Here is a 23,631-nt window from a genome sequence, read left to right on the forward strand (position 1 = left end):
TATAACTTATAAAATATTAACCTTAAACATTGCTACATTTTGAAATAAATAACTGTGTTGCAACTACAATTAGTTTGTGCTATTTACAAATGTGTATGTTCGTGTGAATGCGTGTAAATGTGTAAACCCTGTTGTTGCCACATGTTACGGCTGTATACGCTTCTCCACGTCGTAGCATGCTCTACACATAATTTTCAGACAAAAACGATCAAGTTTGCTAGATATTAATTGAAATGACTTTATCCAATTATCTGACTTCGACAGCATCGAGGGATACCTTCCCTATGGAAAGGACTGTGTTCAAGATGGTAACATTATCTCTCTAAAAATCCAAATTTGCAAACATATAAATGAACGATACAACCACTCTACTGAGTATCCAGATTTTAAACTTTATTGAACATTTTCTACCACCCAGGGATCGGTGATTACTCTGGAAATTACGGTTTTAGGAAACTATAATTTATTAACTAAGTGAAAGCGATCCATCCAATTGTCTAATTGAAAATGTATTCTGACAGTCTCAAACATATCTCCAGCCATACGCTTCAAGTTGCACAGCAAATACCTTAATAAACACGAATTACCTATTTTCCGGACACTACTTATCACCACTATTCTAATCATTTTCCCCACACAATCAGAAGTCAAATCACTGTCTGCTGATCCGAATATATGTACCCTTTATCCACCGCCCCATCTGTGTGAAAAATATTAGTCTACAGCTAGGATAGATACTTTATGACTGCATAATATTTGCATGCTACCCATTGCTTACATGAATTGTTAGCATTGTTAATGTGTTGATTTTTACTGTTTATAACGCCATTTCTAAAAATACATCACTTTGTTCTTTCACCCGTTATGCATAAAAGCCCTGTGACTTAGATCATAACGATACCAACGATTAGTCTCACCAAGCTATTAGTGCTATAAGCATTACAACCCTATACCATTATATACCCATGTGATATGTCAACACTGTCATTATATTGCAACTCACTGTGTTTGTACTAAGATTAATCCACAACTACTACTACTACTATACTACATAGTGTCCACACTCTCATACTCATGGGCCTTATGATTTAAGCTGCATCTCAAATCACACTGAACAATCAAGTCCCGACAGCACCATTTAGAACATAATTCGGGAAACTACTTAACTGGTCAATCCATTAGTCTATACAGTGTTTCATCTATTGTTTTGTGGTTTATGTTATTCGTCGTTGAGTACTTTTACCGCATCCTCACTCACTATATGCAGCAAAACAGGTGAACTTTATTTTTTTTCGCTTTTTATCTATCATTAGGCAATTTAAACTATAAGCTCCAACTGGGCAAGGACTGATGCGAGTTCTGTGTACAGCGCTGCGGAATTAGTGGCGCTATATAAATAGCTGCTGCTGCTATTATTTTGTAAAAAGTTATATTTTGCTTTCGTAATTCAACTTACTTTTTTCTGTTTTAATTGTACTATTTTACAATGTGTCCTACTTGCTGGAGGAAGCTCATTTCTTGAAAAGCCTTGCACAGTCACATCACCAGCACTTGTGCAATGTTATGTTATTTTGTTAGTGTTCTGTTTTTAGACACAAAGCAATGTATTTCATTTTAGTACTTTAAAAATGGCTTAAACTTTGAAGCTGGGAGGAATAAACTCAATATGGTTAGAAGGTATCACATTTTATTATTACATTATACACACCATAGGAGGCTTTGACTTCATAGTACAATATCCACTGAAATTCGTTTCTCCATCACGAGGCACTTCAGTATTAACCACTCCATAAAAAAGAACAGTTTGGTTGTTGTTTCCAAGTTTTAGGTATGCCTTGCTCTTACCACCTATCTCCATGTCTGAGGACACCACCCACTTCTGCAAATCTTCTGAACTTCTAAATTCCCACATTACACTTGTCTGTTCCAAAATGTCTTCCCGCAGAGTTTTACCTCCTGGACCTCTGAGATGATCTGCTGCCTCTTTCATCAAAATAAGGAAGTGTTTCTTCATGCTATCAACTCCATCTTTAAGGCTAAAATTTGTTCTTTTCCAAAACGGGGTTTTATCTGGAGGAACACCAGGCCTTCTATAACTACTGCTGTGTAGCCGTAAAATGGGATGGTAAAAAGAAGAATACAACAAAGGATAAACTGCTTTATTCCAATGGTATGTCTTGCTCAAATTGAGTCTACTGATCATCTTAAGATTTAAAAACATTTTGTCACCATTGGGCACTCTGAATAGTGATCATTTGTTGAAGTAGAACTAGAAAATTCACCCAGCCCCAACAAGCTACAGTAAATCCATTGAATCTTGATGCCTGCTCCAGCAACTAAAATGGAGAAAAAATAAATAAAAAAAAATTAGCTTTATCTGAGCCTTAATTCATCTTGTTATTCATACAACAGTTATAGTTTTAACTTGAATAAAATAGATCAAAGTGTGTGTGTGTGTGGTTGTGAAAGGTTAATAAGGATTTACAAACACGGTCTAAAAAGTGTCTATATTAACATAATACACAAAGACATTATACAAGTTTAACAAACTTAACTAAAGATATTTCTACTCATCGCTCAAGCACACACATAAGCTATGACTGGATCACTGATAACTTCTGGTATAAATTTATTTAAAGGAAATAGCACAGGGCACTTCTTTATATAATTGCACATGCACTTATATTTTATATTGTGTATATTTTGAGATAGGAAATCGTTATTTCTGAGACCAGGGTAGAAAATGTGTTTTTCTGTTTTAGCCTTTCTAAAGGAAATGCCTTATTTCTGATGTTTATATCTGATACAATGAGCCTTAGTGGATGTAGGTCTTTTGTGTATTGGGATGTGTTTTGTATGGAAGTGTCATTGTTTGGGGTTTGTAAGGTTGCTAGTGGAAACCTCCAATTAGTATGATAGCAGGAAATGCCTGCTCTGGCCAAAGGCCCATCAGGGGGTCGTTACAGTGTGGCCTTTTGTCAGTGTTCAAACCTTTCTGAACATTGTGAACAGTATAAGATCCAGGACATCACAGCGTTTCTAGAATTTCACAGATAAGTAAATATTTTTGTTAGCTTTGCAATGCATGTAAATCTATGTTTTGGTAAACAGGTTACATCCCGATTCTAAAAGTAGCCTGTGTCTAAACTGTATAAAAGGCACTGGCTTGTATTGAAAACTTGTTGCTCTTGTTCCTGACCTGATTACTGGTACCTCCAACCAGTGTGAGAGCAAATAAACATCTTGCTTCAAAGACCTGCTTGGAAACACCTTCAATATTGCTGTATTCCTGTGACCTGCAGATTAGACCCCAAATCTAATCCGTTCTCCGGCTGTTTCTGAGGTTGGACCAAGCTTTCCGGTACAAACGCTCTGCCTGCTACCCTGTAGCCCTGGTCAGTGTGATAGGCCAGGAGGGGATCCATCCACAGCATCCCTGATCCATATTAAGAGATCAGGAATACCAGCCCAGGTACACAAGTAGGGTGTACACTCGCAGATTCAGTTACCCAGAAGAAATCCGGTACAAGATGATAGTAAGGAATCCAGTGGTGGCAGCCTTTGTAAGCCCCTCCTACTGCGGCGCATTTGGGATAATGAAAGGGAACGGTGGCAAAGTAAGCCCAGCCGATTCCCAGCAACAACAGACAGGGTGGCATAAGTGGTCCATCCTGTCACATAAGCCTTCTGCCAAATTCATTGGAACAACTAAAAAGAAGAAAAAAAAGTTTTTTCAGAAATCACACCCATCAAAACTTGAAGAACCATATAGATCCCTTGAGCAGTAGAGACATTTGTAATCCTTGGATTGGATTGATTCTCTATATCAGCGTGGTCACGAACACACAGGCTCTTCAGAATCACATTATTATTATTATTATTATTATTATTTAACTTTTAAATAGCATTCTAAATACAGACTTGAAAAAGCAGGAGGGGATAAGGATACAATTATCCATCATCTTAGTAAATATGAATTATGCTCTACTAGAAAATATTCCTAGTCATCTAAATTTCTTTCAAACAATTCCTAATACTTTCTTTTAAGCAGTAATATCCATTAATAAAGTCAAGGACCAAAGTGGCCTACTATCATTGTCTTAATGACTGTTCAGCATGGTCATTTCCAGGGGCGGATTGGGAACCTAAAGTGGCCCTGGAAAAAATTCTTGAAGTGGCCTCATGTGGGTGGGACATAATCAACTGTAGGTGGGGCCAACACAAAAGTAGGCGGGACTTTTCCTGGTAAGGTCTATGACCAATCCACCCCTGCCTGGCAGTGTCTTCTGTCTCAGTTTGAGCCTTAAATGATCAAACAGTCTTGCTTTGTAGCTCCACCCTGGTTATATAGTTGTATAAAGAGGAAAAACACCAATTTTGCAGCTAATGTTTGATAGTTTAAATATACATATGTTTTTGCCTAATTTCAATGGTCAATAGTCAACACATAACTCTGCGTAAAGCTTCCTGCTTATGGTCCTGGAAGCATTTGTCTCTGACAGTGGGGGTTATGTACTAACAAAGCACAAAATCTCAGACTGGGACTTCCATCATTTATTATTTTTTTGTGATGTTATAATCCTCTTTAATAAATATTCATTTAACCCAGAAAAAAAACCCAAAAAAAACAAAAAGACAGTGACTACCTAGACTGTTCTTGGAAGTTAGGGACATTTATCAAATGTGACAAATACCAACTATTAGACTCTATAATAATAATAATAAAAGTAGTCATTATCCCATAAAAAGGATAATGTTTGAAAATTTAGCTGGACAGAGAAGACACACTATCCTTAATTTGAATGGACAGTACCAACTTTCAAAGGTTTGCTCTTGGAAATGTCCCTACTTTTTATATCAACCAACTACACAATAAAACACCCTTTCCAGCATGTTAGCTGCCATTCTTACCATTTACTCGTCAATTTCAGTATAAATGAAATGACGAGCATTGTAGCGATAGACATCGTACAGGACATACAAGGCTGCACTGACCCAACAGCAAAGAGTCTTCTACATTTTAAATATGTCGGCAAATCTGAATAGAATAAACATTAAAAGTGGAAATAGTGCGTGATGAATGTATGATATTAGCGTTACTTGAATGTGTTTTAATTTTAGTTATGCGGTGTCAAACAAGTTTTTTTGTGATGCCAGTTTACAAACTTACCTGTGCCTGTACCACTCAGCTCCGTGATACAGTGGACATCATCTGTGTGGAGCTGAAGTCACGCGAGAGCCTCTGCAGCCCCCTCTCTGCGAGAGGCAGCCTCCTTGTTCGCTGCCAGGACAGCATCATTGCCGTCAGCCTCTTCAGGACATAACAAATGAGAAGCGGATTCCCCCCTCCCGATCCCTCTACCACCCACCACCATCCCCCGCGCCGCCGAGAGACCAATTAAAAAAAATGTACTAAAAGAAAAAAAAAAAAAAAAAACACGACATGAGGCAGTATCCAGAGGGCCTCATTAGGCCATCGGCCTCCCAGGAAAATTCCCGGTAATGCCTAGGGCCAATCCGCCACCGGTCATTCCCTTTTACTAGCATTGATGAGGTCTGTAGTAGAGTTGTTCTTCAATCAAGGATTAGTTATTTGTTGAAATTGTCCTAATGTATTATTTCATAAAAATATCTCCAAGTATTCTCATCCTTTCTGCGATAATGCACTCTACTTAGAATTTTGAATTCCTCAAGCATGTCTTTCCCTTGTTTCTGACAACTCAGGAAGGATGCAGGATGGTAAGGGGAGGGGGGGGGGGGGGGTGGTAATGAAAAACAACATTTACGCTAAATACATCTAAAATTTACATGATTTTTCATGCATTTTAGCCTTTTTCACTGTGCATATGTGTGAATAAGCCCTTAATTTTTTCGGCTTCTGTACGGTACTGAAGGTCACCTTTACGTGTAAGAGCTACAACATTATTGCAACGTAGCAAAAAAAAAACAAAAACCTGACAGCTGATGTTGCCGTTTACAAAGTTCTCGGGGCAGATTCAATTCGGTGCCAGGTGCAGCTGAACTTCGCCTCGATGTTCAGCAGCAACTACTTCGAGCCATTACGGTAGGAATTTCCTTATTTTTGAACGCACTTCTAGGGATACAAGAAAATATGAATGGAGATTTCTGCCAAAAAACTGGCGCAATGTGTCTCCATGGACGTTCTGGAAACATCTTGCGCCGAACTTACCCTCTAAGATAGTCAATAGAAATAGATGGTGTATATAAAGGCCTAGGCTACCATCTATCCAAAATCAATTAATACAGGTCAGCCAAAATGTTTAGCTCACAAGAAGAAACGCTAATGAAAAAATCCTGCAAATTATGAATCGTTGGATGCGATTAAAACATTCACCTTTTAACTAAGTGAGATGATTATATACAACAACGAAATACATTGTACTGTAAAGAACATACTTAATTTGTGATTTTGATCCCTGGTTTATGATTATGAAGTGCAGATGTTATAAAGCAACATTAATGTCTGTAAATATATAACTGATTTACTGTAACATTTAGAATAAGAGAGATAAGGAAGAAAACTATTTTCATTAGGAGTTATTATAGATTGAATAAAAAAAATGAAAACTGAAAAAAAAGGGACAAAACTATAAAAACTTTAATAATTGATGAAAAATAAATAAAAACACTCACAATCATGGAGGTCCACTCCTGCCTTAGATTCATAGCCAAAATGACACTGTGGAAGTAGAGTGCAATACTGACAAAAACCTTATGAACAAACAAATCGTTTGATTGAAAAATTTTGAGCCACATGTATGTATCCTCATAACAATATAATAAAGTAATGGAAAATGAAATGGAGATTGTAGACGAGCTAGAGAATAAAATAGTCAGTTCTGAAAAGTGTCACTTGCCTCGCCAGCTTGTCTAAGGAACGCTGCCTCTTAATTCAAGTAGGATACCCCCACTGAATAAATGCTCTACTTCACCAATGTTTATTTGGCTATAATTGTAAGAGGCATGTTATTTTTTTCATTTTTTTTTAGTGACTTTCTGCTCCTCTTTTTTATAATTTTTTATTTTCAGTGGTCAATCAAGAAAATACAGACAGCAAAACAATAACACTGTGTAGCATACACAGTAAAATCACAAGTTATTGTGGTGTATCGCATATTAGGAAACCTTTAGACAAAAATGACAGGTTTTTACATTTTTAAAGAGTAATATAAAATGGGTGTAGGAACAAAAGGGATTATGGGGGAGGGGTGAGGGGGGTAGGACCAAAAAGATAAGCACTGTTAGTATTTAGAGGATAACTAGGGTGTGTTGAGGGGGAGATATGTGTCGGGAAGAGTTAAGGTCATCGAACATGGGTCAGGTCGGAGGACGCGGAGCGTTGAGGGGGGGGGGGGAAGGTGTGTTCCACGGCTAGCCATGGAGCCCAGACTTGACTGAAGACGTGGCCTCTATCGTGGAGGTAGTACGTGATCTCCTCCATAGCGGCCACGTGCCAAATCTGCCTCTTGAGAGCCAAAAGGGATGGAGGTGAGGTCTTTTTCCAATTAAGGGCTATGAGTGATTTGGCTGCTGTCAGGATGTGGGCAGTTAATTTCTTGGAGAATTTGTCCAGGTCTTGGGGAGGGTAACATAAAAAATATCCAGGGATCTTTTGGGATGGGGGCTTCAAAAAGGGTATTTAGGAAACTATGGACTGAATCCCAGAAGGTGGTGATAATCGGGCAAGACCACCAAATATGAAACATAGTACCCCTTTGGCTACAGTCCTGCCAACAGCAGGGCGAGGAAGAGGGAAACATTATATGGAGTCTTGTGGGAGTGTAATACCAACGGTAATAAATTTTGTAAGAGGTTTCCTTAAGTTTAGTTGATATAGAGCATTTAGCTATCCCCAGTTTCATGTCCTCCCAAGCCTCTTCATCTGGGGGAGGACCAAGGTCCTTTTCCCACTCGTCTTCATGAGGGTTTGGAGAGGGAAGGGCAGAAGTGAGAAGAATGCTATATATTTGAGAAATCATGCCCTTGTCCAAGGGATGTTTTCTACAAAGAGATTCAAATAGAGTAAGGTCCCTAAGAACATAGGTTGGTGGCAGGGATCGCAAGAAATGATTAATTTGGAAGAATTCAAAGGGGCTGAGGATTTGGGACGGGGATTGGGGTTGGAGATCCGCTAGAGAAAGCCAGCGGCACCGTTTGGAAAAATCTACTGGAAATTTAAGCCCTACACGAGACCAGTTACGGTGGATCGTAGAGGCAGATCCAGGAGGGAACACCGGGTTATGCCAGATGGGGGTTAAAGGAGATATTGCAGTTGAAAGTTTTAATTTGAAGGAGTTGGAGTCCCAGAGCATAGCATCAAATTTTATAGAAGGCAGTGCTCTAACAGCAGGGGGGCGACGGGCGGGTTATACGCCCCAGAGAGAGGAGAGATCGGGCCGGGTTAGATGGGCCGATTCTATATCAAGCCATGCAGTGGAGCCAGAGGTCTGCTTCTCTTTTTAGTTTGGACCTGTTGCAGCTTATGTGCCATATAGAGACTGATAGGTACAAATCTAGCACCTCCTGGCTACATTTAGAAAACTGTGTGAATTATTCTTTATGGCCAGGTTCTGCTTTATTCCCTTCCTGCACATGCTGTAAGAACTGTGTAACAATGTGGCCAAAGTATAAAGAATGGGTCAATGTTTAGAAAGTATTTAAAAAATAAAGGTGTTACTCTAGTGTTCCAGTGTCAATCCAGCAGCAGCGCTGTAACAATCAAAACAACTCCAACCAGGTTTCTGTTAAGAACCCTGCAGGAGCAAAAGTTGCTGGATTGTCCCGGGGATGTTTGGATTGCTGCACTCCAATCCCCAGGCAAGAATTGGAGAGCAGCAGTACTAGAGGCCCTTTGGATAACGCTGGCCATGTTCTACTGAATACTTAGGTGACAATACCACCTGTGAGTCCCAGGAGGCAAAGCGCCACACTGTGAGCTCTAGCAAAGGCAGCAAGAAGAATGCTGCACCAGCACCTAACTTCCAGACTCCTGGAACCAAATTCAGTTTCGAGGTGGCAATAGGCACCTGGGGCACAGCTAGCTTGGTCGGGAAATTTAAAGAAAAAATCTTAAAGCCCAGACTTAGTGGCACCAGGGCCAGCAGGGGGTTTAGTCTTTCTCAGGCTGCACATGGGCAGTGGAGCAAGCACCACCAAAACCCCCACCCCCTCTGCAGTTAGTGTAAGATCCTTGATTCAGGCCAATCCTCATGTTAGAAAAAGACTGGCTTGTATTGGTTAAAAGGACAAGGGTGTCCGTCACGAACACGTTCCCAGCTGCAGTGACTTTTGGGTGATTTGCTGTATGAGGTCACACATGATTCCAGCCCACAGTCTCTATCAGTACAGAGAAAGGAGAGATTGTCCAGATTGAATGAGATTTTTTCAAATTCCGAAAAAAAGGACATTAGATTGGAGGTTGATGAGGACAACTTTTGTGGTTTATTTTTGAGATATGAGAAATTGTTAAATACTGAGGTTAGAAAATGGTGGGAAGCCACTACTCTAAGAAAGTATATTGAAAATATCATCCCAAGAGGTCTGAGGATAATTAAAAAACCTACCTTCCAGTCTAAAAATGAACTTTTTCTCAAAAAATGGAACACTATACTGGACACATGTTCAGTCCAACTTATGGAGCTTATTATAGAAGACAGAGAGGCCGAACTTGCGGCCTGCGATGCAGAAATTGAACTTATCCAGAATAAACTTAAACCCATCGAACATATGGAGGATTATCAACATTTAGAGAAAATTACCCGCAGTATGCAACAAAAGATGGAAGAAAAACTCATACACAATAAAGAGATTAAGTATGCTAGAGATATCAAAGTTTATAAAGGAGACTATCGTAACTGGAACATTAGAAAACACCCCCATTCTCCATACAAAAAAAACGTTCTATAGGTATTCGGATCGGGCCCAACAAGAATCTTTTGTGCAACAACAACGAAAAAACACTTCCCATCCATGGATGGGTAAACCTCATTCCCATCATGTTGCCTCTGATAGTGAATATCGTGCCCATCGATCTATAGGAGGGAACAAGACTTATGGGAGACATAGATCACCTCTGATCAAACAAACTCCACCTCCTAACCTAAGGAGAAGAGTATATAAACCATGGAATTCTAACTACTCTCGCCATCCTAGAGAAACTGAGGAACAAAATTGGAAAAAAGATAAGATAGCAAGAACTTATTATTCCAAAGGTGCAAAAAAAGTTTCAGATGAGTTCTCAAGAGAAGCTGAACTTGCTTGAAAATATATCTCATACACAAGAATTCTCTATACATGTTACTCCGCCAGACACCAGCCGTAATTGTGAAACCAGATCCGATTTTTTAGTAGGATGCCCAGGGCACCTGCTATCCCCTCAAGCACCACCTTCCAGTTTAACGAAAAACAACAAGAGAAAAGAGAGACCAGATTCACAAGAGGAAGCAGAGGAGGCCGGAAGGTTAGGAGCAAGACCAAAGATCAGAAAGTGAATGTTGCTGAACAGCACAATACAGAAACGGAAGGAGTCTTTAATTTGAGCAAGCAGCCTTTGAGTAACACCGAGATCAGGGTACTCAATAGAGGTTTAAAATTTGCTCCTAGTAATCACTTTGGCAAATTCAACACATATATAGATCTGCATAAATTTATAAGGAAGCTCACACTTAAGAAATTCTTCCAGAGAGAGAGAATTCAAGGATTAGAGGATGCAAGGGGTTCTGAATATATCCATACCCACCTGAGAAAAAAAAAGTTCTACCTTCTATCCTCCTAGTTATATCAAAGGACCTTATGTTGAGGCTTTTCAAAATTGGTGGAGGAAGACCTCTAGAATATGTCTAACACTAACACCAGGGTGGGAAGGAATCCCAACTTGTCTCAAAAGGAGCGTTTGGCTGTTAACCAACTAAAAAATGACTGTACACGAGTCATTAAACCAGCAGGCAAGGGAGGAGGGGTTACCATCCTTGACAAAGAAGAATACCTAAAGGAACTACAAGGGCAAATTAATGATAGGACGACCTATGCACCCTTGGAGAGTGACCCTACCTCATTGTATAATATGGAGCTGGAGAAATTGCTAAAAAAATGCCTTTGCTAAAGGGATTTTAGATAAATCTGAATATGAATATTTGTACAACCAACATCTGAGAGTTCTTGTGATTATACTCTCCCAAAAATACACAAAAGTCTTTCTGCACCACCTGGAAGACCCATTGTATCCGGCATTGGCTCTATTACGTCTAACATCTCTGAATATATTGATCAATATTTACAACCGGTAGCCATTAAACAACGTAGTTATTTAAGAGACACCACACAGGTCCTTGAAATGATTCAGAACATCTCTTGGAAAAATGGATATATACTTATGACCTGCAACGTTACGTCTCTGTATACCATCATTGCTCATTCCTGTGGATGCAAACACACTAGAAATCTATTGCTAAAAGAAAACACTATTCCTTTTGAACAAATCGAATTCATTATTCAAGCCATCTCCTTCACATTGGAGCACAATTATTTCTGGTTTCAAGGTACTTTTTACAAGCAAATTAGAGGGACAGCTATGGGTAGCAAATTTGCTCCCAGTTACGCAAATTTGTTCTTGGCAGACTGGGAGAACACCCATATTTGGAACAACAACCCATTCAAAGACCATCTACTTGAGTGGCAAAGGTATATTGATAATATCATATGTATCTGGGATGGCCCTCTGCCAGAATTGCATGAATGTGTCACTTACATTAATAACAATAGCCTTAACATCAAATTTATTGAACACATTAGTCAGACGAAGATAGAATTTCTAGATCTGGAAATCTATGTGGAAAATGACGAATTGCAGACCAAGACCTTTCTGAAACCCGTCGACAGGAACACCTTTATACCTTCCACTAGTAACCACCATAGAATATGGTTGAACAACATACAAAAAAGCCAGACGATGAGGGTCAGAAGAAATTGTTCTGACATTTCCAGCTTTGAACAACAAGCTGCTGCTTTGAAGGAAAGGTTTACGGAAAGAAATTATGATGATGGGGTTATAGAGAGGGCTTACTTAGAAACCAAACAAATGAAGAGAAAGGATCTCCTGGCACCAAAGGTTGGGAAGAAGGAGAGTAAAACAGATGAAATCCTCTTCATTACTCAGTATAGTGATGGGGCTAAAGCATTTAAAGGCTCCGTGAGAAAACATTGGCATGTCCTTTTAATGGATGAAAAGCTGTCAACTATACTTTCTAAACAACCAAAGATGGTTTATAGAAAAGCAGCCAACCTTAAGGATATTTTAACCAGCAGCTATGTTCCATTGGCCAATCCTGATTCCAAAGAAACAAGGAAAAGGATTCTTTTACTGCAATCGATGTCGAAGGCATGTAAGGAGACCAGAATGAATACTACTAAACCTATGCTGACTTTTGCTTCAAACACAAACGGAAGTAACCACGAAATAAGAGAACGTATTACCTGTGACTCGGTGGGTATTATCTATTTATTAGAGTGCCCATGTGGCCTACACTATGTAGACAGGACTGTAAAAAGTCTGAAAGTCAGAATTCTGGAACATCTACGTAACATTAGAAACGAACTAGAATCACATAGTGCATCTGCTCACTTTTCTAAAGCACACAACCATGACCCTACTTTATTGAATTAAAAAAATCTTGGAGAGGGGGTGATTTTATAGCATCTATATCTTAGGAAGAAGCCAAATGGATTTTCAATTTCCAAACATTGACCCCTAAGGGTCTGAACATTGATTTCGACCTAGGCTCCTTTTTATAGCATATTCATATCTCATTTTTTCAGGTATCTGATTTATTCATCTCTGCCCTTGTTATATGGCTTTAGAGCAGTTTTTACCCAATATTTGGTTCATTAGAACATTTTATCTAGTAACTCTTCGTTTGTTTTTTATTGTTTCATATATTTTTTCATTCTTTATTTTTATTGATATTTTCATGTTGATTCTCATTTTGTTTCCATCATCTTTTTTCCATATATTTGATTATATTTATATTTTTCCCAGTTTGTATGGGCCATTTGTTTTTTAATTTATGGTCCTTTTCTTTTTATATATTTTTATCTTTTGTATATTTTCTATTTCTCTTTCTCATACACTTTATTATCATTTATGTGTTCAAAATGAATTGAAAGTTTCTGTTTATTTGGACTCAGCCTTTTTTTTAAGATATATCCTTTTCCACCAATCAGAGCATCATTAGGGGGAAGTCTGAGGCGGATGGTGTGTATATAAACCCCGCCCCCCCGAAATGGATTCACATTCCTTTTTTATTTTCCCTGAGGAAACCCCCGATGGAGGGGTGAAACGCGTTGGAGTATTGTTTTTATTGATCTTCAAAAGAAGAATACATAGCACCCTTTCAATATATTTTTTATACATCGCTTGTAGCATTGTCACACATCCCGTGGAACTGGAAGTGCGGCACTTGGAAAGCAGGTTTGCGTTCCAAGACACAGGAAGTGTAGGGGAGCTCATTGAAACTAGCGGCAGCCGGCGGTGCACCATCCCCGGAAAAAAGCCCTCGTTTACAGCCCAGGAAATTTTTATGGACTCTATTTATTCATGACACTTTTAAAAGGTACTTTTTATTCCTTTACTGTATTATATTGCTGGAACTGAGACCTTTATCCATTGTTCTCCCTGCTCATTCGAGTGTATGTTGGAATTATCCTTCTCCTTTTTTCCCTTTGGATTTATTTTAGCTATTTTTTGCTTTTTTTTTACTTTTTATCCCATATCATTTTTTAGTGCTTTTTAATTTTTTCAGTTTTTATTTTTAGATATTTCATATCTTACATCTGGCATATATTTCCCTTTTTTTGCTATGGAGTTTATAATAAACCCTTTTGGTTATATATAGTAAGTCTACTGGTGTTTTTGTTACATTACATTCTCTAGTATTTTTTCCATCCCTATTTCCACATTGTCTTTGTGATTCAAAGTGCCGTGGGTTAGCATTATAGGTTTTCACCTATTTCTATTGGGAAGTTTGGCATTCGTCGCACACAGACCCACCTTGGCAGCTTTACATTTTTTAGAGCAGCGCTGTTATCTCTATACCTTTTCACAGTCTCTTTCTACCTATCACACAGGTTATAGACCTACAGAATTGACCCCAAACACAGCGCTCTCACACCCCCAGACACTTCAGATTTGCCACAACCTATTGAATATGGGCAATAGGACCCCAATATACTGTCCCACACTGGCACACAAGGCTTCTAGCTGCTCACAGACTAGCAAGACCCATACCAGCAAGCAAAGGGTTAACTCTTCACACCTCCAGACTGTTACACAAATGTAAATGCAAGCACACACAGCTTGTTAATCAAATGTATCAACAAATTACACACTGGTATTCCAAGGGTTAACTTGGCCGAGCTATTTTTTTCTCAACAGGCTAATGGATTCGTTAGAGTATCAAGGAGGCAACATATTAAATTATAGATTTAATATACAAAAGTACAGGGCATACAGATAAATAATGAATTAACAATTATTAGATGGACATAACAATCAAAACAGTTTAAAATAAAAGATATGCGAATTTAGCTGTTCCCGGATACCACCTGTACCTGTCATTCACAACCCTGGTGTGATTTCTGCTCCTCAGTATGGAGGAACACCCAGATTCCCAAAATATGAACCATGAAGACATTTTCCTTTGAAGCTCATATTTCTATATACGTGTATAGGCCTTCAAAATGCTGTCTTGGGCTGCAAGATGTCCAACTGTGACCAGCCCCATAAAGTGTATTCAGGAGTCGAAAAACTAACTTGTGTCAGGATATATTTCACAGCAAGAGCCCTTTGAAGCTGTCATAAGTGACACTTCTATTTTCTCACACTGGAATGTGCAAAGCCATCAAATACATTTACATCAGACTTTTTGTCCTCACATTTTACTCTTTTGTAGTAAACTTATCAATGGATTCAATTGATATAACTGTAACACTTATGTAACGTGCAGGGAAATAGATAATAAATTTGGAGTACTTGCCTTACTCTAGATCAGTGCTGGCTGGCCGGTGGTGCGGCTAACGAACCCCCTGCGGGATGGGTTTTGCTGCGGAGGAACGCAGGTCGCGGTCCACTGGTCTGCTTCTAGAGGTAAGGATGCGGGAGGTAGTTTGCGGACTTGATGGAACTGGAAAGTAATATCGGAACCACTCTGTGGTCAGAATAGCCGAGGTCTGGTACACTGGATATAGAGATATGCTTGGTACAACTAGCCTGGGTCTGGTACACAGGAGCGAAGATATAGACGTAGTCAGCAAGCCGGGGTCTGGTACACTGGAGCAACGAGGTAACGTAGTCAATCAAGCCTGGGTCTGGTACACTGGAGCAGAGAGGCAACGTGGTCAAACAAGCCTGGGTCTGGTACACTGGAGCAGAATCTGGAAGGTCAGCAAGCCTGGTCTGGTACACTGGAAATAACAGGAAATCGCTAAGTCAGGAACAGGAGAAGTTGCTCTGACGCAGCCTAGGCGTCAGAGCAGGTTTTTTATAGAGCAGTTTTGAATTCCCCACCTATAGGGTCATGTGACAGTGCTGCCGAGACTCGGAAGTAGCGGAGATTGCGGTGCTGAAACGGGGACAGGTAAGTGTGTAACAATAACATATTTACACTGCAATTATGATTCATCCCTTATAAATAAGACCGTCCCTTATAAAAAATGACCGTCGCCTCTCCTCCACCCTGGTCACCTCTTCCCACTCCAGAATCCAGGACTTCTCCCGTGCAGCCCCCCTTCACTGGAACTACCTCCCTCGCTCCATCCGTCTCTCTCCCAATCTAAGCTCCTTCAAACGAGCACTTAAAACTCACCTCTTCCTTAAAGCCTACCATCCTTCCACCTAACCCATATTCCCCTCTCTCCTCCCGGTCCCTTCTCCCTCCCATATGCATCAACTGACTCCCTTTGTGCCTGAGTCTTGTTCACCCTCCCTTAGGATGTAAGCTCACTTGAGCAGGGCCCTCTTCCCTCCTGTATCCATACCTGTTCTTCTGCTCCGTCCTTACTGCATTAGCCTGCCTGGAGCCTCTGAAGTTTGGTATTTATTGTTCAGTAATGTCTTACCCTGTATAGTCTACTGTTTTGTACAGTGTACGGTGCTGCGGAACCCTTGTGGCGCCAAACAAAGGATAATAATAATAATAATAATAAGTTCCCTATGTTCACGACAGTGTCTTTAAGTGTACAAATGAGGTCTAGAAGTCCATAAAATAGGGATATTGCACTAACTTTCACTGATGTATAACACCTATTAAGTAATAAATATCTTTACTGTGACCAAAAGATTAGTACTAGTACTGTAATCCACCACCATCTCTCCTGTATTGAGCCCAGTGTCCTGCCTGCTAACCAGCAGTCCTGATCCAAAGTAAGCGATCAGGAGAAATTCGGTAGAATATCCAACAAAGTGGCACTGCTACATATATTCAAAATATACAGAAGCGCAAAAGGTTTCCGAAAAGGATCCTGGTGGTGGCAACCATACCCTCCCCACAACCCATGTGCAGTTGATCTTCATAATCAATGATTGTCTGATGGCCACTTGGCACCAGTAGGAGTCGACAGTGACATCAGAGAGCTTGACCGAAAGCAAAACCTCATACATACTTGTAAATGACAGGATGGAGTAAGGCTGAGTACACACTACAGAAAATTTCTCCCGATGCGATATTGTTAACGATTTTACCAACGACTCAAAGTGCTGATCAGCATGCCGATTCATGTCTACACACTACACGTTTTACAAGATTTTCCTTCAGAACTGTGTTCATCATCTGTTATAACCATAGGCTGAAAAGTTTGTGAATCTATAGACTCTATGGAGATCTGCCTACAAAGCTGGTCATGAGTGCATACACACTTCAGCATTTGCCCGACATCGTCCCATTGTTTACAGAGATTTTCTGGTCAGTTTATAAAATCAAATGAAACGATACGATGTGCTTTGGTATTGTGACAGGATGGACCGCCTATGCCACCCTGTCTGTTGCTGCTAGTAACCAGCTGGGCTTACTTTGCCACCATTCCCTTTTGTTATCCCAAATGCGTCCTCTTGCCGCAGTAGGAGATGCTTAAGCTGCTGCCACCACTGGACTCCTTAACGGCATCCAGAACCGCGTTCCTTCTGGGTAACTGTGGCTGCTAGTGTACCCTGTTGTTGGTGTACCTGGGCAGGTACCCCTGACCTCTTACTATGGATCAGGGGTGCTGTGAATGGATCCCGCCTGGCCTATAACACTGTCAAGAGCTGCTGGGTAGCGGGCAGAGCGGTGGTACCGGAAAGCTGGGTCCAAACCTCAGAACAGCCGGGAACGGATTATAATTGGGTCTAATCTGTAGGTCACAGGAATTTCAGCATGGAAGAAGTTGTCAAGCAGGTCTTTGAAGCAAGTGATGTTTATATAGCTCCAGTAGTCCTAACAAGGACAGTTCACACTGGTTTAAAGTACCAGTGATCAGGTCAGATGGAACAAAAATGATACATTTCAGTACAAACCAGTGCTGTTTTATACAGTTTTGGACACAGCCTCACAGAGTAAGCCAGCCCCCTGAAGTCTGAGTTATTTTTAGTATCTGGATGCAATATGTTTCCCCAAACATGGGTTTAAATGCAATTTGTATTTCAAAAAATGTATACTTGTCTGTGATATCCTACATCACATGCTGTTTACAATGTTCAGAGAGAATCTAACACTCTGGACAAAAGATCACACAGTAAGGACCTCCTGTGGTGCATTTAGACTAAAAAGGACTCCTTGGTTGCTCACGTGAATAGATTTAATTAGCCTTAACGAGGACTTTCTCTCAAAGCTACACACAGACTTCCAAACCTTAGAAACGAACGCATTTCATATACAAAGTGTCACACAACATATTAAATAAGTACATTTCCAATACACAGTATGAAGAGTCAATACATTTGCAACAATATAAATTGTCACACTGTGCTAATAATTTAAATATATTATTACAATAAGTTATTTATAAGTGAGCCAGCTACAGGTATGATAAAACATGGTTGTGTGAGTGTACACACTAATGTGATATCGGACCTAACAGTCGTTTATGGTGTGATTGGCACGATAATCGGGTGAAAACCCTGTAGTGTGTACTCAGCCTAAACCCATCTGTTCACCTCTTTGCACTCAACATCCTTTCATAGTGATGCCAAGGGCCCTGAGAACCTACTAACCACTAATATACAAATGAACATGCTTTAACAATAATACAGAGAAGACAGTGATTAGCAGCACAAAGCTGTGAGGATCATATAGCCAGTAACATGTTGATCTAATGCAGGCTTGGCTAACCTGTGGCACTCCAGGTGTTGTGAAGCTACAAGTCCCAGCATACTCTTCTAGCAATAAGCTGCTATATATTGGCACAGCATGATAGAGCTTGTAGTTTCACAACACCTGGAGTGCCACAGGTTAGCAAAGTCTGATCTAATGCATATAACAACACAAAGTATGTATTATGAGTAAATTCAAACGTTTCTTCCTAAAGAATTCTAATATGTCTTATTAAAATCATATTAATATTACATTTATGGGTATATTTACATTGCTTTGTAAATTATTTTTATCATTGGTAATTTTATTGACAACTTAAAATTTTTTTAACAACTTGTAATATTTATTGATAATTAACAGACAATATATCCAAATAACACTGCAAGAAACACTTAAAAGACATACATTTTGTACTTTGCAAGTAAGGAAATACCGGTTAACACACAGTACATTTAAACATATGCAACAGCTTTGCGATTTGAATATAAGGTGGATAGAAGAACTGAATTTATTTTAAGACAACATCATAGCTGTCATATTACTCACACCATTCAGTATTCATCCTTACAGCGAAGTTCAACGCTCGATCTGGCTGATCATTTTAATGAAACCTACAGAATTATTGTGTGACAGGCTGCCGTGCCTTCCGTGCACAAAACATAAGTAGTTTAAAAATCCTAAAATCAACATTAGAACAATAGACTCACATTTCATTACAAGTCGCTGAATGCCCCGAATGTTCTAGGAACACGCTGAGGAAAAGATCGCCACCCACACACGTCATTACTCTGCGACACACTGCTTTCACCCCTTACCGTTGGGTAGCGGCTAAATCCCCTTCAGTGTAGGTAACCTGGCACGTCAATATGACGTCACGGGGTCATGTGACCGCAGCGGTCACATGGTACTTAGTGTTAGGCGGCTGCTGAAAGTCTTTTGTACTCGGTGCAGGAGCTCCATCATTTCTTTCAGTTCCTGGCTGCATTCGTGTAGAAAAAGGTAAGTAGAAGGGGAGCAAGTGTGTGTGAGTGTGTGATGTTATAGCGCTGGCACAGGGGGCATGTGTGATGGTTATAGCGCTGGCACAGGGGGGCATGTGTGATGTTATAGCGCTGGCACAGGGGGCATGTGTGATGGTTATAGCGCTGGCACAGGGGGGCATGTGTGATGTTATAGCGCTGGCACAGGGGGCATGTGTGATGTTATAGCGCTGGCACAGGGGGCATGTGTGATGGTTATAGCGCTGGCACAGGGGGGCATGTGTGATGTTATAGCGCTGGCACAGGGGGCATGTGTGATGGTTATAGCGCTGGCACAGGGGGCATGTGTGATGTTATAGCGCTGGCACAGGGGGCATGTGTGATGGTTATAGCGGTGGCACAGGGGGGCATGTGTGATGGTTATAGCGCTGGCACAGGGGGGCATGTGTGATGGTTATAGCGCTCGCACAGGGGGGCATGTGTGATGGTTAAAGCGCTTGCACAGGGGGGCATGTGTGATGGTTATAGCGATGGCACGGGGGGCATGTGTGATGGTTATAGCGCTGGCACGGGGGGGCATGTGTGATGGTTGTAGAACTGGCATAGGGGGGCATGTGTGATGGTTGTAGCGCTGGCATAGGGGGGCATGTGTGATGGTTGTAGCGCTGGCATAGGGGGGCATGTGTGATGGTTGTAGCGCTGGCATAGGGGGGCATGTGTGATGGTTGTAGCGCTGGCATAGGGGGCATGTGTGATGGTTGTAGCGCTGTCACAGGGGGCTTGTGTGATGGTTGTAGCGCTGGCACGGGGGGGCATGTGTGATGGTTATAGCGATGGCACGGGGGGGCATATGTGATAGTTATAGCGATGGCACGGGGGGGCATGTGTGATGGTTATAGCGCTGGCACGGGGGGGCATGTGTGATGGTTATAGCGCTGGCACGGGGGGGGCATGTGTGATGGTTATAGCGCTGGCACGGGGGGCATGTGTGATGGTTATAGCGCTGGCACGGGGGGCATGTGTGATGGTTATAGCGCTGGCACGGGGGGGCATGTGTGATGGTTATAGCGCTGGCACGGGGGGCATGTGTGATGGTTAAAGCGCTGGCACGTGGGGGGCATGTGTGATGGTTATAGCGCTGGCACGGGGGGGCATGTGTGATGGTTATAGCGCTGGCACGGGGGGGGCATGTGTGATGGTTATAGCGCTGGCACGGGGGGGGCATGTGTGATGGTTATAGCGCTGGCACGGGGGGGCATGTGTGATGGTTATAGCGCTGGCACGGGGGGGCATGTGTGATGGTTATAGCGCTGGCACGGGGGGGCATGTGTGATGGTTATAGCGCTGGCACGGGGGGGCATGTGTGATGGTTGTAGCGCTGGCACGGGGGGGCATGTGTGATGGTTGTAGCGCTGGCATAGGGGGGCATGTGTGATGGTTGTAGCGCTGGCACAGGGGGCATGTGTGATGGTTGTAGCGCTGGCACAGGGGGGGCATGTATGATGGTTGTAGCGCTGGCACAGGGGGGCATGTGTGATGGAAGACGCGCTGGCACGGGGGGGATGTGTGATGGAAGCAGCTCTGGCACAGGGGGGAGGCATGTGTGACGCTGCAGGGCGTTACACATGACAACACTCACCATCTTTTCTCTAATATTCCCCATGGTGCTCATTATCTTTTCCCTCACAGGCCCCGCTGCCTCAATCCTGACACCTCTCTTACTTCAAAATGAGAAGAGGCATCTTTCATTTGAAAGAGTACAGCCTTACCAGCAAATGTGATAATAATACAGAGACCGTTATTGCCATAGATGTTGTGGTTTTGTTTTTTTAAAAAATACTGTATTTAGTCACATTTTGCTCAGATGATATTATCATTACAGGCCATGGGGTAAATGTATCAATGTCCGGATTCTTCAACTCCGGCGAGATCGGCGTCTTCAGCGCTTAAATTTAAAACGGCACTGCCTTGTAAAGGGAAGTTTCCCTTTACAAGGCAGCGCCGCTTTAAATTTAAGCGCTGAAGACGCCGATCTCGCCGGAGTTGAAGAATCCGGACATTGATACATTTACCCCCATGAGTATAATTGATTTTCTCACAACACCGTACATAAAAGACTTATCAATCATCTCACAAAAATAACAATACATCCAGTTTTCTAAGCACTTTATTAGGTGTCATACTTCTGCCTTCTCACTTATCCATAACTTTTAAATTTTGCTATTTTTCAGGCATTCATTGTGGGACACCAGGAACCATTGGAGAATAGTGTAGGGACCAGGCGAAAGGGCAATATAAGACATTCTGGAAGTTCACTGACAGTGCTCCTGCTCTATACCCCTCTCCTGTTAGGCCCTCAGTTTGCATTAATTGGCCAGCGTGGCAGGGCATATTTTTTATTATTGGGGTGGTCTCCAAAGTCAGCGACTTCAGTGTCACAGCGCGGATGATTGTTTAATGCGCTGAGCGGAAGAACGGAGGTAACGACGTAGTGTTTACGCTAATGCCCCCACTCAGTGCTGGATTCCTCTGCAGGACATGGCCATAATCGCTACAGGGGTTCCCAGGCAGTGATTTCTGGAATGGCAGTCACTGCTTCACAGTGCTCTGTAGGACGGCAAGACTGTGAGTGTTAACCTTTCCCACCACAGTGCTAGAAGATAGGTTTAGCAAGATGATGTGGAACACAGGAATGGATACCTCAGTTGGGGCAGGCTTCATGTTTCCTTAAGGGGCTTGGGTCAGGTGGGCGATACTGGGTATATGTAAGCCCCCACTAGGCACTGGACTGGTGGAGGGTGCGTCCTTTTGAATAGCTACCAATGCATTTCTGGAGGGAGGTGCTTAAATAGTGTCCGTATGACTGGTCCCTACACTATATCCCAATGTTTCCCAGTGGACTATGTATAAAAATCCTATCATTTCTTCTATGTTTTATTTCCCTGATTATTATTGCAAAAATAAAACATTTTTCCTGGTACTACAAAGCAATTTTTGTTATATACTCCCCAGACTGCTGCAACCTCCATGTTGCTGTAATGATATCTTGATCCCCTACAATCCAATCAAATAGTTGCTGCAGGAATAACCTCTCTACTCTCCATCATCAATTATTGTCGTCCTACTGAAACCATCCTGTCTTTCATTTTAGTTATATTTTCACTACAAAAGTATTTAGTGCCGTCATATCCATTTCCACTTGTTACATCTATTATCACAGTCTCTGTACATACCAACCCTCTGCTCACGCTGACGCTTTTTTTTATTTGCAACTTCCAGGTTACCTCCGCTCTCAGGACTACGACCCTTCTTGAATGCTGTCCCTGGAAATCTTCAACAGAATCTCTGTCAAGTATCGTCTCTAACTGCAGGATCCTGCTGAAAACTCATCTGTTTAACGAACAGTTCAAATGATGCTTGTGACTTACTTCTCCCAGAGCTGCGCTCCAGAGGGGAAAAGGACATGTTCTGAGCGGACTGTTATGGGTTTTCTTTTTTAAAGTGTCCGTTCATCAAGCGATATTAACGAAGGAGAAAGCAAGAAACCTAATAGAGACAGTTTATTATTTTATTTCTACTCTCGAACTTCATGTTATTATCCCACCTGATAATGCCTTATGAAATTACCGCGAGGAGTGATAGTTATGTTGTAGCTTGTTATGATGAGGACCAGCAAGTGGAATATATTACCTGATATTGTAAATGGACGTTATCAGACATTTGTGTGTGCTGTTACATATTACAGACAGCTGAACTTGTAATATACTGTATATTTGAATACTTTGTAAGAAATACATAATGTGATGTAAACAAAACCTACTGAAAGCAGCTTTTTTGTATATTTGTAATAAACTAGTTATTTATTTCACCATTAAAATGACTACATCTTTATTTTCTTTGCTTGCTAAACTTTCTCAAAAACATCTTAATGTTTAGTATATCAAGTCTGTACTTTACCTGTAATTGCTATGCCGACCAAGGTTCTCCCCCAGCAATGGAGGACCCAGGAGGGGATGACTGATCCAGGCAGCTGACCGGACCAGCACACTCATGGGGGTATATTTATTAAACTGTGGCTTTGTAAGAGTGGAGATGTTGTCTATAGCAACCAATCAGATTCTAGTTATCATTTATTTAGTGCGTTCTACAAAATGACAGCTACAAAATCATTGTTTGCTATAGGTAACACCTCCACTTTTTCAAACCTGCGGTTTAGTAAATATACCCCATTGTCTTGCATTGTGTGTGATCTAATTATTTCAATAACCTATTTAGTGCTGATACCATGCCAT

General features: G+C 41.2%; 1 protein-coding gene and 1 long non-coding RNA gene across 4 annotated transcripts in view; one reads left to right on the forward strand and one right to left on the reverse strand.

Annotated features, from left to right (window-relative positions):
* NDUFAF1 (NADH:ubiquinone oxidoreductase complex assembly factor 1) overlaps positions 1-19,214 on the reverse strand; it is a 32,658-nt gene extending 13,444 nt beyond the window's left edge. The window contains exons 1-3 of one of the 3 annotated variants that reach the window (XM_075192681.1): positions 19,067-19,214; positions 15,051-15,477; positions 1,709-2,336 (exon numbers count right to left, since the gene is read on the reverse strand). In XM_075192681.1, coding sequence (XP_075048782.1) covers positions 1,709-2,221 — 513 coding nt within the window. In that variant the 5' untranslated portion in view covers positions 2,222-2,336; positions 15,051-15,477; positions 19,067-19,214. Of the gene's footprint in view, positions 1-1,708; positions 2,337-3,199; positions 3,736-15,050; positions 15,478-19,066 lie in introns of those variants that run through there. The other 2 variants (XM_075192682.1, XM_075192683.1) reach the window with 2 other exon arrangements.
* LOC142108807 (uncharacterized) lies at positions 18,766-23,216 on the forward strand. The gene is made up of 2 exons (XR_012680229.1): positions 18,766-19,358; positions 22,619-23,216. It is a non-coding gene; the product is annotated as an uncharacterized LOC142108807 (long non-coding RNA).
* The last annotated feature ends 415 nt before the right edge of the window (positions 23,217-23,631 follow it).

Source organism: Mixophyes fleayi, chromosome 12 (assembly GCF_038048845.1).
Source record: "Mixophyes fleayi isolate aMixFle1 chromosome 12, aMixFle1.hap1, whole genome shotgun sequence".
NCBI lineage: Eukaryota > Metazoa > Chordata > Amphibia > Anura > Limnodynastidae > Mixophyes > Mixophyes fleayi.